This window comes from Oncorhynchus nerka, linkage group LG18 (assembly GCF_034236695.1).
Source record: "Oncorhynchus nerka isolate Pitt River linkage group LG18, Oner_Uvic_2.0, whole genome shotgun sequence".
In the NCBI taxonomy this organism is placed as follows: Eukaryota; Metazoa; Chordata; class Actinopteri; order Salmoniformes; family Salmonidae; genus Oncorhynchus; species Oncorhynchus nerka.
In genome coordinates, this window is record NC_088413.1 from 47,410,853 (window position 1) to 47,423,687 (window position 12,835).

A 12,835-nucleotide genomic window follows, 5' to 3' on the forward strand; every position below is an offset into this window, starting at 1 on the left:
TGACTTCATGGCTTGGTTTTTGCTCTGACATGCACGGTCAACTGTGGGACCTTATATAGACAGGTGTGTGCCTTTACAAATCATGTCCAACCAATAAAATGAATCACAGGTTGACTCCAATCAAATTGTTGAAACATCAAGGAGGATCAATGGAAACAGGATGCGCCTGAGCTCAATTGAGTCTCATAGCAAAAGGTTTTACTTATGTAAAGAAGGTATTTTTGTTTTTTATTTTGAATACATTTACAAAAATGTCTAACAACCTGTTTACACTTTGTCATTATGGGGTATTGTGTCTAGATTGCGGAGGATTTTTATATATTTAATCCATTTTAGAATAAGGCTGTAACAAAATTAGGAAAAACTCAAGGGGTCTGAGGACTTTCCGAAGGCACAGTACATAGTGAACAGCAAGGAAACAGATTGTTACATTCACTTTATTGCTTTTGGCTCTTGACTCTACGGCTCTCACAGTCATAGACTGTAGTTATGATAGATGGGAAGTTAAAAAAATGTTTTCATGTGCACTGTACAAGTGTATCTGTCTGAATTTATGGATCTTTTTCCAACTCTGCTTTAGTCTATTTGTGTATTTCAGTTGTGTCCAAAGTCTTGGCAATAAAGTAGGCTCCTCACTAGTATTCCCCCTATCTTGTCCTTATTCTCATCTCATAAACACCCATCAACAATGGAATTATGTGTGTGTTTGATAGTTAGAGTAAAGTGTAATTCAGAGTCCACAGACGAGATAGCCGCATTGTGATTTTGTTGTTGTTGTACTTTTACCCCTCTTTCTCCCCAATTTCGTGATATCCAATTGGTAGTTACAGTCTTGTCCAATCGCTGCAATTCCCCTAAGTTCCGATGTCAGCTTGCAGATGCCTGGCCCACAACAAGAAGTCGCTAGAGTGCGATGGGACAAGGAAATCCCTACCAGCGAAACCCTCCCCTAACCCAGATGACGCTGGACCAATTGTGTGCCGCCTCATGGGTCTCCCAGTCACGGCCGGCTGTGACACAGCCTGGGATCAAACACAGGTCTGTAGTGACGCCTCAAGCAATGCGATGCAGTGCCTTAGACTGCTGCGCCAATCGGGAGATCTCATTGTGACATAGCTACTCGGCTCCATCGTCCGCAGGGTATGCACAGTCCAAATATTAACAAGATAGATTTATTTACAAAGATACCATTAGTTAGAATCAAAATTAACATGAAAAAGCACATTAAGGGGAATGTTGTAAAGTAACACAACACCCATTCTCTCTGAATGAGACATTTGTAAAACATTTTCAGAACACATAATCCTCGTCATGTATAACTGACAAATGTCCATTGAAGCGTTCTGAAAGGTTTGACTTGGGTTGCGTCCCGATTCTCCACCCTTCTCCCAAAGTGTTTACTTGCACACTACAATTTAAAATAATGGATTTGAAAGCAGTGGATTCATGTAAACATTGGCTGTAGGGAGTTTCCACCCTTGTTGAATCCATGACAGGCAAGTGCACACTTCAGGAAAAAGGTGAAGAATTGGGACGCACCTTGCTCTCAGGTAGTGATGTCATTGATGGAAGTGCTGCTGTTTTGACTTCTCCACTGTAGAATCTGTTTAGAGAGTCTTTCCACCTCTGTCACCTGGGCTAGGAGCTGAGCTATGCCATTGTTCTGAGAAAGAGAGAGTACAATGTATAAAATTAACATGAACAATCACAGTACAGTATTAACAATAACATGGGCCATTCTGGCTCAGACAATGCTTACTTACTACCATTAGCTAGTATAAATTCAACAACCTGAAAAGTGTGTTATTATTCTGGGGTAAGGGGTAGGCTTGTAAAATAGAGGATAAAAAGGGGTCAAGAGGAAGATACTGTACAAAACGTAGCTACATACATTCCACTGAACACAACCCATGGCAGAGTTTAGGACTTGCAATACATCTGGCCTGGGGATAGGGTTTTGACTGAAAGAACTCACCAGATTGCTCATGGAATCATCAATGGTGGGAATAGAACGAACAGTGCTTATCTTTGCCTCCAAGTTCTCAATGAATTCCACCACCATCCTCATGACCTCCACCACATATCTATAAAACAGGACCATCATTCCTTTGTTAACTGGGAGAATACAATTCAAAAAGGTACACTCAGCAATATAACATCACAAAACACATCAGGGCATCTTCCTGTGTACAGAATTCAAGAATATTGTAAACACAGTGTTGTCAGTGCATGCAAAAATAAAAGGTAGCTCACCTGTGAAGATCTGCCTCTATGGGCAGGTTAGTCTGACACAGTGGTTTCATCAGTCTTCGGCGCAGGCTTGCCTGTTCTCTCAGCACATCTTGTAGATGGGAGGTGAATTGCTGCAATGATGTAAACCTTTGACCTATAAGAAACAAATTCAATTATTAATTTATGACCAGACAATTACATCAAAGTCTGGCTGTCCCTCCAAACATTAAACATGTTTGTATCTGACAATGTTGCTACATACTACCTACCTTTTGAATCTCAAGACGCCACAAAGGAAAAGTACCACATCCCCACTTACTCAAATAAAATTTGTGAGTGACATCTGCGCTTTCTTTTTCCAACTTCAACAACTCCATTTCTAGATTGATCTAAAACAAATAGAACTAAGTTAGGTAAATGCATATCTCTGCATCAAACAGGACAGGTGTCTGGCACCAAACCAGGATTGTAGTCACTAGGCACCAAATGGAAGAAAACGGACTGGAACGGGGAGGGACTACCTGAACATGTCCAATAAACTTGTTTTCTTGCTAAATGTATTTCTATTATGTGCACTAATTAATACAATAATACCGGTTTGTAACGTTACCTTGTCAAGCTCCCGTTCCATAGTGATGAGCTGTTCAGCTTCCAGGAGATGTGGGGAAAAGACGTGGGGTTCTCTAGGGACAGAATCAACATCCTCCTGTAAGGAAAGAGACTCTTAGTGTGATGGCCTAGGATATCGGTAGAAAAGCAACTACAGTGCATTCGGAAAGTATTCAGACCTTCACTTTTTCCACATTTTGTTGCATTACAGCCTTATTCTATAACGACAGAGCATACCGTCTTTTATTACTATTATTATTTTTACAAATATCATATTTACATGCGTATTCAGACCCTTTACTCAGTACTTTGTTGAAGCACCTTTGGAAGCGATTACAGCCACCTCGAGTCTTCTTGGGTATGACGCTACAAGCTTGGTGCACCTGTATTTGGGGAGTTTCTCCCATTCTTCTCTGCAGAGCCTCTCAAGCTCTGTCAGGTTGGATGGGGAGCGTTACTGCACAGCTATTTTCAGGTCTCTCCAGAGATGTTTGATCGAGTTCAAGTCCGGGCTCTGGCTGGGCCACTCAAGGACATTCAAAGACTTGTCCCGATACCACTCCTGCATTGTCTTGGCTGTGTGCTTTGGGTCATTGTCCTGTTGGAAAGTGAAGTGAGCCCTCAGTCTGAGATCCTGAGCGCTCTGGAGCAGGTTTTCATTGAGGAGTGCTCTGTACTTTGCTTCGTTCATCTTGATCCTGACTAGTCTCTCAGTCCCTGCCGCTGAAAGACATCCCCACAGCATGATGCTGCCACCACCATGCTTCACCTTAGGGATGGTATTGGCCAGGTGATGAGCGGTGCCTGGTTTCCTCCAGATGTGAGGCTTGGCATTCAGGCCAAAGAGTTCAATCTTGGTTTCATTAGACCAGAGAATCTTGTTCCTCAAATCAAACCTTATTTGTCACATGCGTCAAATACAAAAAGTATAGACTTTACTGTGAAAATGGTCTGAGAGCCCTTTAGGTGCCTTGTGGTAAACTCCAAGTGGGCTGTCATGGGCCTTTTACTGGAGTGGCTTCCATCTGGCAATTCTACCACAAAGGCTTGATTGGTGGAGTGCTGCAGAGATGGTTGTCTCCACAGAGGAACTCTGGAGCTCTGTCAGTCCTATTGAGTCTCATAGCAAAGGGTCTGAATACTTATGTAAATAAGGTAATAAAACGTGAAAAAAAAGATCTAAAACCCGCTTTTGTCATTATGGCATAGTGTGTGTGGATGAGGAAAAATAAGGCTGTAACGTAACAAAATGTGGAAAAAGTGAAGAGGACTGAATACTTTCCAAATGCACTGCATACACTCTTCTTCAAGGGTACCCAAACAACCCTCCTAGAGATGGCAACATTCTCGAATAATTCTGCTCCAAAAATATTATCTAATTAAGCTATAAGGCCTAAGGAGGTTTTGGTATATGGCCAATACACCACAGCCAAGGGCTGTTCTTATGTATGATGCAACGCGGAGTGCATGGATACAGCCCTTAGCCATGGTATATTGGTCATATACCGCAAAACCCCGGGGTGCCTTATCACCATTATAAACTGGTTACCAACACAATATGAACAGTAAACAAGTAATTTTGTGTCATATCCATGGTATATTTAGGCAATAAGGCAAGAGGTGTGGATTATGACCAATATACCACGGCTAAGGGCTGATCTTATGTATGACAACACAGAATGCATGGATCCAGGCCCTAGGGGGTTTGTGGTATATGGCCAATATACCATGGCTGAGGTGCCTTATCACTATTATAAACTGGTTATGTAATTAGACCAGTAAATCTTATATTTTTTGTCATACCAATGGTATACGGTGTGATATACCACGACTTTCAGCCAACCAACATTCAGGTCTCGAACCACCAGGTTTATAATTAAGCAATAAAGCACAGGGTGTGGTATATGGCCAATATACCACAGCTAAGGGCTGTTCTTAGGCAAGATGCATTGCGGAGTGCCTGGACACAACCCTTAACCGTGGTATACTGGCCATATACCACAACCCTAAGTCGCTCTGGATAAGAGCGTCTGCTAAATGACTTAAATGTAAATGTAAATGTGCCTTATCACTATTATAAACTGGTTACCAATGTAATTAGAGCAGTAAAAAATACATGTGTCATAAACATGGTATACGGTCTGATATACCACTGCTGTCAGCCAATCAGCATTCAGGGCTCGAACCACCCAGTTTATAATCTCTGTTATACCAAGGTGTAGGTGTGTTTTGCACCAGGTGAAAGTTGATTGCATTCATTTTGGGTCCTGGTAGTATATGATGGGAAGTTCAGATATTTTTACTGACTCTGATCTTTGACTCATTCAGTGAAAAGAACAAATCTTTCGACTAATTTCGTTCATTTGAGTCAGTTATGCCCAGAGCACGCATGACCCCCTGCCCATGAACGATGAACATAAAACTCGAGGCATGATTCTACAAGCCTCTCGTTTATGTATTTGAACAAAGGTGGCTTATTGGAGCTGTCATTTGTGACTGAGACTCGTAAACGCGTTTAAACAATGCACATTGCTAGGCATACCAATAAGATTGTCTTGATACTTTTGAAACGAGGTCTAGTTGGGGTGGGTATAATTTGTGGAACGTTCCAACAGGAATCTGTTCCAAAAACGTAAAGTACAAGGTTGCCAACAAACAACGCATACAAAGTAGCATGATCAATTCACCTAGCTAACTAGCTGCCGAATAGGCATAAACTCGCCACGTAGTTTCTTCTTCATGTTTGTCCATTGGCTACCAGAGTGAGGACAGACATTTTTCGGAATAAACGTGGTGAGTGAAACACTTTGAAATAGCACACTCCGTACCCGGTATCTTATTCCGCCGCGATACAACTTTGTATGGGTTGTTTGTTGGCAACCTTGTTATTTACGACGTTTTTGGAACAAATTCCTGTTGGAACGTTCCACAAATTATACCCAGCTGTCTAGCTGTGGCTGCAATCAGACTAGATTGTGAACGACTCTTTGCGGAATGTATTTGTTGACTGCAGTGAGGGTGGTAAGCAGAGCAAAGTATTTTGCGAACTGCAGGCCCCCATAATAAATTAATTGCATTCACTCTTGCACCATGCCCGATTAATTAGTTAACACTCCTGCTCGGCATGCACTCACCTGGGAAAGAACACCCGAGGCGACGCATCTGGTCAAAAGACTTGCAACTGGTGTCACTGAATATGGAGCAATGTCCCACGGATTCATTCGTAAGAGCGATGGGGTCAACCTTGGAAAATATGTAGCTGTAAAAAAGCAAAGATTCGTACTCAATATAAACAAGCGAATCTTAGTTAGCTAGCTAACGTTATATAGTGCTGTGGCTAGTTTTAGTGTCCATTAACGTTACACACTCGGATTCGCAGAGGCTAGCAATGTTGTGCTAGCTAACGTTACTGCTAGCTAACTGAGAAAGCAACGTTTGTCTACGTTAAGATAGAAAACCTAATGTTACCACATTCCCACAACTACTAGTTTAGTGTATAGCTACCCATATACACCAACATTTTACAGTGTAAGTCCATTTGTCTTACCAATTTTCGACAAATACTTTTTTCAAATTTGGCCCGCGGATGTTGTTCCTTTGGTGAAGAAATTACTTCCGGACTTCCCGCTCTAACGTTACTGTAGTGATGTGCAGTTCACGAACGATTCGTTATTTTTGAACGACTCCTTTTACTGACTCAGGTCATGATTCGTTTTTCTCAGTGACTCGCTCATTTTAGTCGTTCGTTTGACCTGAGTTTGCTAGACGATACGCTCCTCCGGCAGTGGCTACAGAGATGGTCTCCCGACTATGGCATATGCGCGCAGGAAAATAGCTAATGAACATAGAAAAGAAAAATACATGTTTTTAACTAATTGATCGGGCATGGTGCAAGAGAGAATGTAATTAATGTATTGAATGTTATGGACATCATCAAGCAATGCTTTCCGCCAAGAGTCGTTAACAATCTAGTCTGGTTGCGGCCTCAACTAGACTCGTTTCAAATGTATGAAGACAATCGTATCTGTATGCCTAGCAATCAAAAATATGCATTATTTAAACACGTTTACAAGTCTGTCACAAATGACAGCTCCAATAAGCCACCTATGTCGAAAGACGTAAACGACAGGCTTGTAGAATCATGCCTCTCGAGTTTTAAGTTCATCGTTCGCAGACAAGGGGTCATGCGTGCTTTGGGCATAACTGACAAATGAACAAAATTAGTCGAAAGATTAATTGTTTTGACTGAACGAGTCGAAAAGATCCGAACTTCCCATCACATTGCTGCCAATACACAGAGCCGGCAAATGTGGGTCAGTTCGTTTAAAAGAGACGGATCATTTGGCTCCCAGAAGGCTCTTTGTTCAAAATGCTTAACAATTAGTGCTGAGCTATTAACCAATATTTCGCTTTTTTGGTTATTAAACAACTCATTTACCGACTTCTGTTAAATTACTTGAATTCCATTTATTTTTTTATATGTGATCCCGACGTGCCGTTTCTCTAAAGAGAAATCAAGTCAAGGACTTTGTGGGACGCTGGGTTGAAGGGAATTCTAGTTTCCATGAAGCGAATATTCAACCTAGTTCAGCGCATAAATGTAGTAATTAAGCACTATGACTATAATCCATTGCGCCATTGTTTCCGGCTAAAGAGATTTAGACAACGCGAAGCGAGATGTTTCACTCGCCAAAATTAGTCCAAAATAAACCCAATGCGTTTCTATGGGTTTATTTTGGACCTGAGCTTGTCGCCTGCCTTCCGCTTTTGGGACACCGACTCCCATTGTCAGACATGATCGTCTCGTCATTGTTCATAGATCTCTGGACTGATACGCCTGCTAAATTCTGTAAAATACACACGAGAGGTGAATTTAGCCTACACAACAGAACGACGAGAGGGACAGATAGTTCGTGAAAGTATACCTTATCTACTTTGAAGAACTAGTAAAAAAATAGGCAGGCTAGCTAAATAGGATGACTAAAGACAGTATTTCCATGTTTTATTTAATCATTTAACCAGGCAATTCAATTGAGAACAAATTCTTATTTACAATGATGGCCTACCAAAAGGCCTCCTGCGGGGATGGGGTCTGGGATTAAAATATATATGACAAAACGCACATCAAGACAAAAGACAACACTACATAAAGAGAGACCTAAGACAACATAGCAAGGCAACAACACAACATGGCAGCAGCACAACATGGTAGCAGCACAAAACATGGTACAAACATTATTGGGCACAGACAACCGCAAGAAGGTAGAGACACCCAAAGCAGCCACAACTGTCAGTAAGAGTGTCCATGATTGAGTCTTTGAATGAAAAGACTGTCCAGTTTGAGTGTTTGTTGCAGCTCATTCCAGTCACTAGCTGCAGCGAACTGAAAAGACAAGCGACCCAGGGATGAATGTGTGCTTTGGGGACCTTTAACAGAATGTGACTGTCAGAACGGGTGTTGTATGTGGAGGATGAGGGCTGTGAGGCCATAAGAGTGTTTTTTATAAATAAGCATCAACCAGTGGGTCTTGCAATGGGTATACAGAGATGACCAGTTTACAGAGGAGTATAGTGCAGTGATGTGTCCTATAAGGAGCATTGGTGGCAAATCTGATGGCCGAATGGTAAAGAACATCTAGCCGCTCGAGAGCACCCTTACCTGCCAATCTATTAATGACATCTACGTAATCTAGCATGGGTAGAATGGTCATCTGAATCAGGGTTAGTTTGGCAGCTGGGGTGAAAGAGTAGCGATTACGATAGAGGAAACCAAGTCTAGATTTAACTTTAGCCTGCGCTTTGATATGTGCTGAGAGAAGGACAGTGTACCATCTAGCCATACTCCCAAGTACTTTTATGAAGTGACTACCTCAAGCTCTAAACCTTCAGAGGTAGTATTCATACCTGTAGGGAGAGGGGCATTCTTCTTATCAAACCACATGACCTTTGTTTTGGAGGTGTTCAGAACAAGGTTAAGGGTAGAGAAAGCTTGTTGGACACTAAGAAAGCGTTGTTGTAGAGCATTTAACATAAAATCCAGGGAGGGGCCAGCTGAGTATAAGACCATCATCTGCATATAAATGGATGAGAGAGCTTCCTACTGCCTGAGCTATGTTGTTGATGTAAATTGAAAAGAGTGTGGGGCCTAGATTGAGCCTTGGGGTACTCCCTTGGTGACAGGCAGTGGTTGAGACAGCAGATGTTTTGACTCAGGGATGCAAACTAGTCACCTTTCGGCGGAATTCGCCGAAATTGGCATTGTTAATTATCTTGCTAGCAGGATCGAATTATCCATTAGCTAGCCAGAGAACTGTTGAGCAACATTAGCCAATTTAGCTCATCAAATAATTGAGTTTATGGTGTGAAAATTATCTGGCTAATAAAGTTAGGCAGCTAGTTAACATTACAACATCAGATGAGCTAACATTAATAACCTAACCAATTCGCTATAGTATTAACTGGTATACGACTCCTTGCCATTCCTCAAATTCTAAACTTTAGTTGCTTACTGGACCCTGGCAATCCATGTGAAATGTTAACTAGCTAATGAACTAACTACTATCTATGAACTAATATTTTCCCTCTACAGTATGTGGTTAATTTTAAGAATGAGAGAATTAGAATTGAAAATGAGGCATTGTTTGTTAAACAAGTGGATTCAGGGATTAAATGTAACGTTAGCTGGAACTGGGCCTAGCTTAAACTGGATGTCACTACAAGAATTTCAATACACTCACAATAACATCTGATAACCATGTGTTTGTGACCAATACAATTTTATTTGAGATGAAAGGAACACCACACACTTTTCCTCTTTCTCACTTTTTCAATACAGTGGATGAAATGGGGTATGCCAGGTGTACTCTCTGCCTGAAAGAGATCAATTATGCCAACAACGGGTCTCATGCTCTGCTGCTGACACATTGTAGAACAGTGTACAATGTAATAAGACATTGCTTTTGTTGTGTTGAACTTGACACAGAGTAACACGTGTGTGTGTGAGTGAGGAAGATTACTACATTTTTTACTCAGTGAACATTTTTTGTTTGTTGGTGCACTTGATCGATGTCTACTATAGTGCCCACTATAATAGAGCAAAAATAAATGCCTGTTTCATTCTATTTCTACTTTCAGATGTTTTTTCCCCAAGTGCAATATTTAGATGTGTGTGGTCACAAGTGTTCTATTATATTTTCATTTAACTAAGTCAGTTAAGAACAAATTCTTATTTACAATGACAGCCTACCGGGGAACAGTGGGTTAACTGCCTTGTTCAGGGGAAGAACAACAGATTTTTACTTTGTCAGCTCTGGGATTTGATCCATGGCAGCTCAGGGATCCAATCCAGCAACCTTTCGGTTACTGGCCCAATGCTCTAACCACTAAGCTACTTCATGCCCCTATTATAAAGGCTGTCATGGCTAACTGTAATATTAGTGTATTGTTTTTCTCTGGACTTGTGTCATTTGCAGTAAAGTCTATGCAACAAATAACATTGGATTGGTTTCGTTAAATTTTTTAGCTGCGAGTTAGGTTCACATTAACCACTTTTTATTTTGCACACAGAGATTGATCATGTAGATCATATCATTTGTTGTTTAATTAGTTAAAACCTGCATTTCAAGAAAGGATCCAGCCTAAGTCATAAGAAATTAGCATTCTAAAGCTGATATTTAAAAAAAAAAATGTTATAGCAGGGATTTTTTTTTGCATGTTTCAGTGTAAAAAAAAAAAAAGTATCACCTTTTTGGGCCCTCACCAGTTTGCATCCCTGCTTTAAACACTGCGCTCTTTGAGAGAGGTTTTATTTATTTATTTATTTATTTCACCTTTATTTAACCAGGTAGGCTAGTTGAGAACAAGTTCTCATTTGCAACTGCGACCTGGCCAAGATAAAGCATAGCAGTGTGAACAGACAACACAGAGTTACACATGGAGTAAACAATTAACAAGTCAATAACACAGTAGAAAAAAAAATGGGCAGTCTATATACAATGTGTGCAAAAGGCATGAGGAGGTAGGCGAATAATACAATTTTGCAGATTAACACTGGGGTGATAAATGATCAGATGGTCATGTACAGGTAGAGATATTGGTGTGCAAAAGAGCAGAAAAGTAAATAAAAAAAAATAAAAAAACAGTATAAAAACAGTATGGGAATGAGGTAGGTGAAAATGGGTGGGCTATTTACCAATAGACTATGTACAGCTGCAGCGATCGGTTAGCTGCTCGGATAGCTGATGTTTGAAGTTGGTGAGGGAGATAAAAGTCTCCAACTTCAGCGATTTTTGCAGTTCGTTCCAGTCACAGGCAGCAGAGTACTGGAACGAAAGGCGGCCAAATGAGGTGTTGGCTTTAGGGATGATCAGTGAGATACACCTGCTGGAGCGTGTGCTACGGATGGGTGTTGCCATCGTGACCAGGGAACTGAGATAAGGCGGAGCTTTACCTAGCATGGACTTGTAGATGACCTGGAGCCAGTGGGTCTGGCGACGAATATGTAGCGAGGGCCAGCCGACTAGAGCATACAAGTCGCAGTGGTGGGTGGTATAAGGTGCTTTGGTGACAAAACGGATGGCACTATGATAGACTGCATCCAGTTTGCTGAGTAGAGTGTTGGAAGCCATTTTGTAGATGACATCGCCGAAATCGAGGATCGGTAGGATAGTCAGTTTTACTAGGGTAAGCTTGGCGGCGTGAGTGAAGGAGGCTTTGTTGCGGAATAGAAAGCCGACTCTTGATTTGATTTTCGATTGGAGATGTTTGATGTGAGTCTGGAAGGAGAGTTTGCAGTCTAGCCAGACACCTAGGTACTTATAGATGTCCACATATTCAAGGTCGGAACCATCCAGGGTGGTGATGCTAGTCGGGCATGCGGGTGCAGGCAGCGATCGGTTGAAAAGCATGCATTTGGTTTTACTCGCGTTTAAGAGCAGTTGGAGGCCACGGAAGGAGTGCTGTATGGCATTGAAGCTCGTTTGGAGGTTAGATAGCACAGTGTCCAATGACGGGCCGAAAGTATATAGAATGGTGTCGTCTGCGTAGAGGTGGATCAGGGAATCGCCCGCAGCAAGAGCAACATCATTGATATATACAGAGAAAAGAGTCGGCCCTAGAATTGAACCCTGTGGCACCCCCATAGAGACTGCCAGAGGACCGGACAGCATGCCCTCCGATTTGACACACTGAACTCTGTCTGCAAAGTAATTGGTGAACCAGGCAAGGCAGTCATCCGAGAAACCGAGGCTATTGAGTCTGCCGATAAGAATATGATGATTGACAGAGTCGAAAGCCTTGGCGAGGTCGATGAAGACGGCTGCACAGTACTGTCTTTTATCGATGGCGGTTATGATATCGTTTAGTACCTTGAGCGTGGCTGAGGTGCACCCGTGACCGGCTCGGAAACCAGATTGCACAGCGGAGAAGGTACGGTGGGATTCGAGATGGTCAGTGACCTGTTTGTTGACTTGGCTTTCGAAGACCTTAGATAGGCAGGGCAGGATGGATATAGGTCTATAGCAGTTTGGGTCCAGGGTGTCTCCCCCTTTGAAGAGGGGGATGACTGCGGCAGCTTTCCAATCCTTGGGGATCTCAGACGATATGAAAGAGAGGTTGAACAGGCTGGTAATAGGGGCTGCGACAATGGCGGCAGATAGTTTCAGAAATAGAGGGTCCAGATTGTCAAGCCCAGCTGATTTGTACGGGTCTAGGTTTTGCAGCTCTTTCAGAACATCTGCTATCTGGATTTGGGGGTAGTTAGCAAACCAGGCCAAAGACCCCTTCAGAGACACCAATACTCCGCAGGCCCACAATAATAGAATGGTTTACCGTATCAAAAGCTTTGGCCAAGTCAATAATAATAGCATCACCACATTGCTTAGAATCAAGGGCAATAGCGACATCATTGAGGACCTTTAAGGTTGCAGTGGAACATCCATAACCTGAGTATTTGGTAGTACAGTATGGGGAGCACATGATGTTAGATTATCTGACT

General features: G+C 42.0%; 1 protein-coding gene across 3 annotated transcripts; it reads right to left on the minus strand.

The window, feature by feature from the left end:
- Positions 1–419: 419 nt before the first annotated feature.
- On the minus strand, positions 420–6,495 carry haus2 (HAUS augmin like complex subunit 2). Of its 3 annotated transcripts, none has more exons than XM_029688671.2 (7): positions 6,389–6,495; positions 5,976–6,100; positions 2,843–2,938; positions 2,552–2,621; positions 2,254–2,386; positions 1,976–2,084; positions 420–1,663 (listed from the first exon to the last, which is right to left on the minus strand). In XM_029688671.2, the coding sequence occupies exons 2-7, from the start codon at positions 6,060–6,062 to the stop codon at positions 1,547–1,549; spliced, it is 612 nt and encodes a 203-aa protein (XP_029544531.1). In that variant the 5' UTR covers positions 6,063–6,100; positions 6,389–6,495; the 3' UTR covers positions 420–1,546. The 3 variants fall into 3 exon arrangements, with proteins under 3 accessions (XP_029544531.1, XP_029544532.1, XP_029544533.1); XM_029688672.2 differs by having other exon boundaries at positions 5,976–6,084; positions 6,389–6,481; XM_029688673.2 differs by lacking the exon at positions 5,976–6,100 and having other exon boundaries at positions 6,389–6,469.
- Between the last annotated feature and the right edge of the window lie 6,340 nt (positions 6,496–12,835).

Coding starts and splice junctions, on each gene's coding strand:
- haus2 (XM_029688671.2), bottom strand. CDS start 6,062: ATGAATCCGTGGGACATTGCTCCATATTCAGTGACACCAGTTGCAAGT. Junction 2,939..5,975: donor CCTCGGGTGTTCTTTCCCAG/GTGAGTGCATGC, acceptor CTTTCCTTACAG/GAGGATGTTGATTCTGTCCC. Junction 2,085..2,253: donor ATAGAGGCAGATCTTCACAG/GTGAGCTACCTT, acceptor CCTGTTTTATAG/ATATGTGGTGGAGGTCATGA.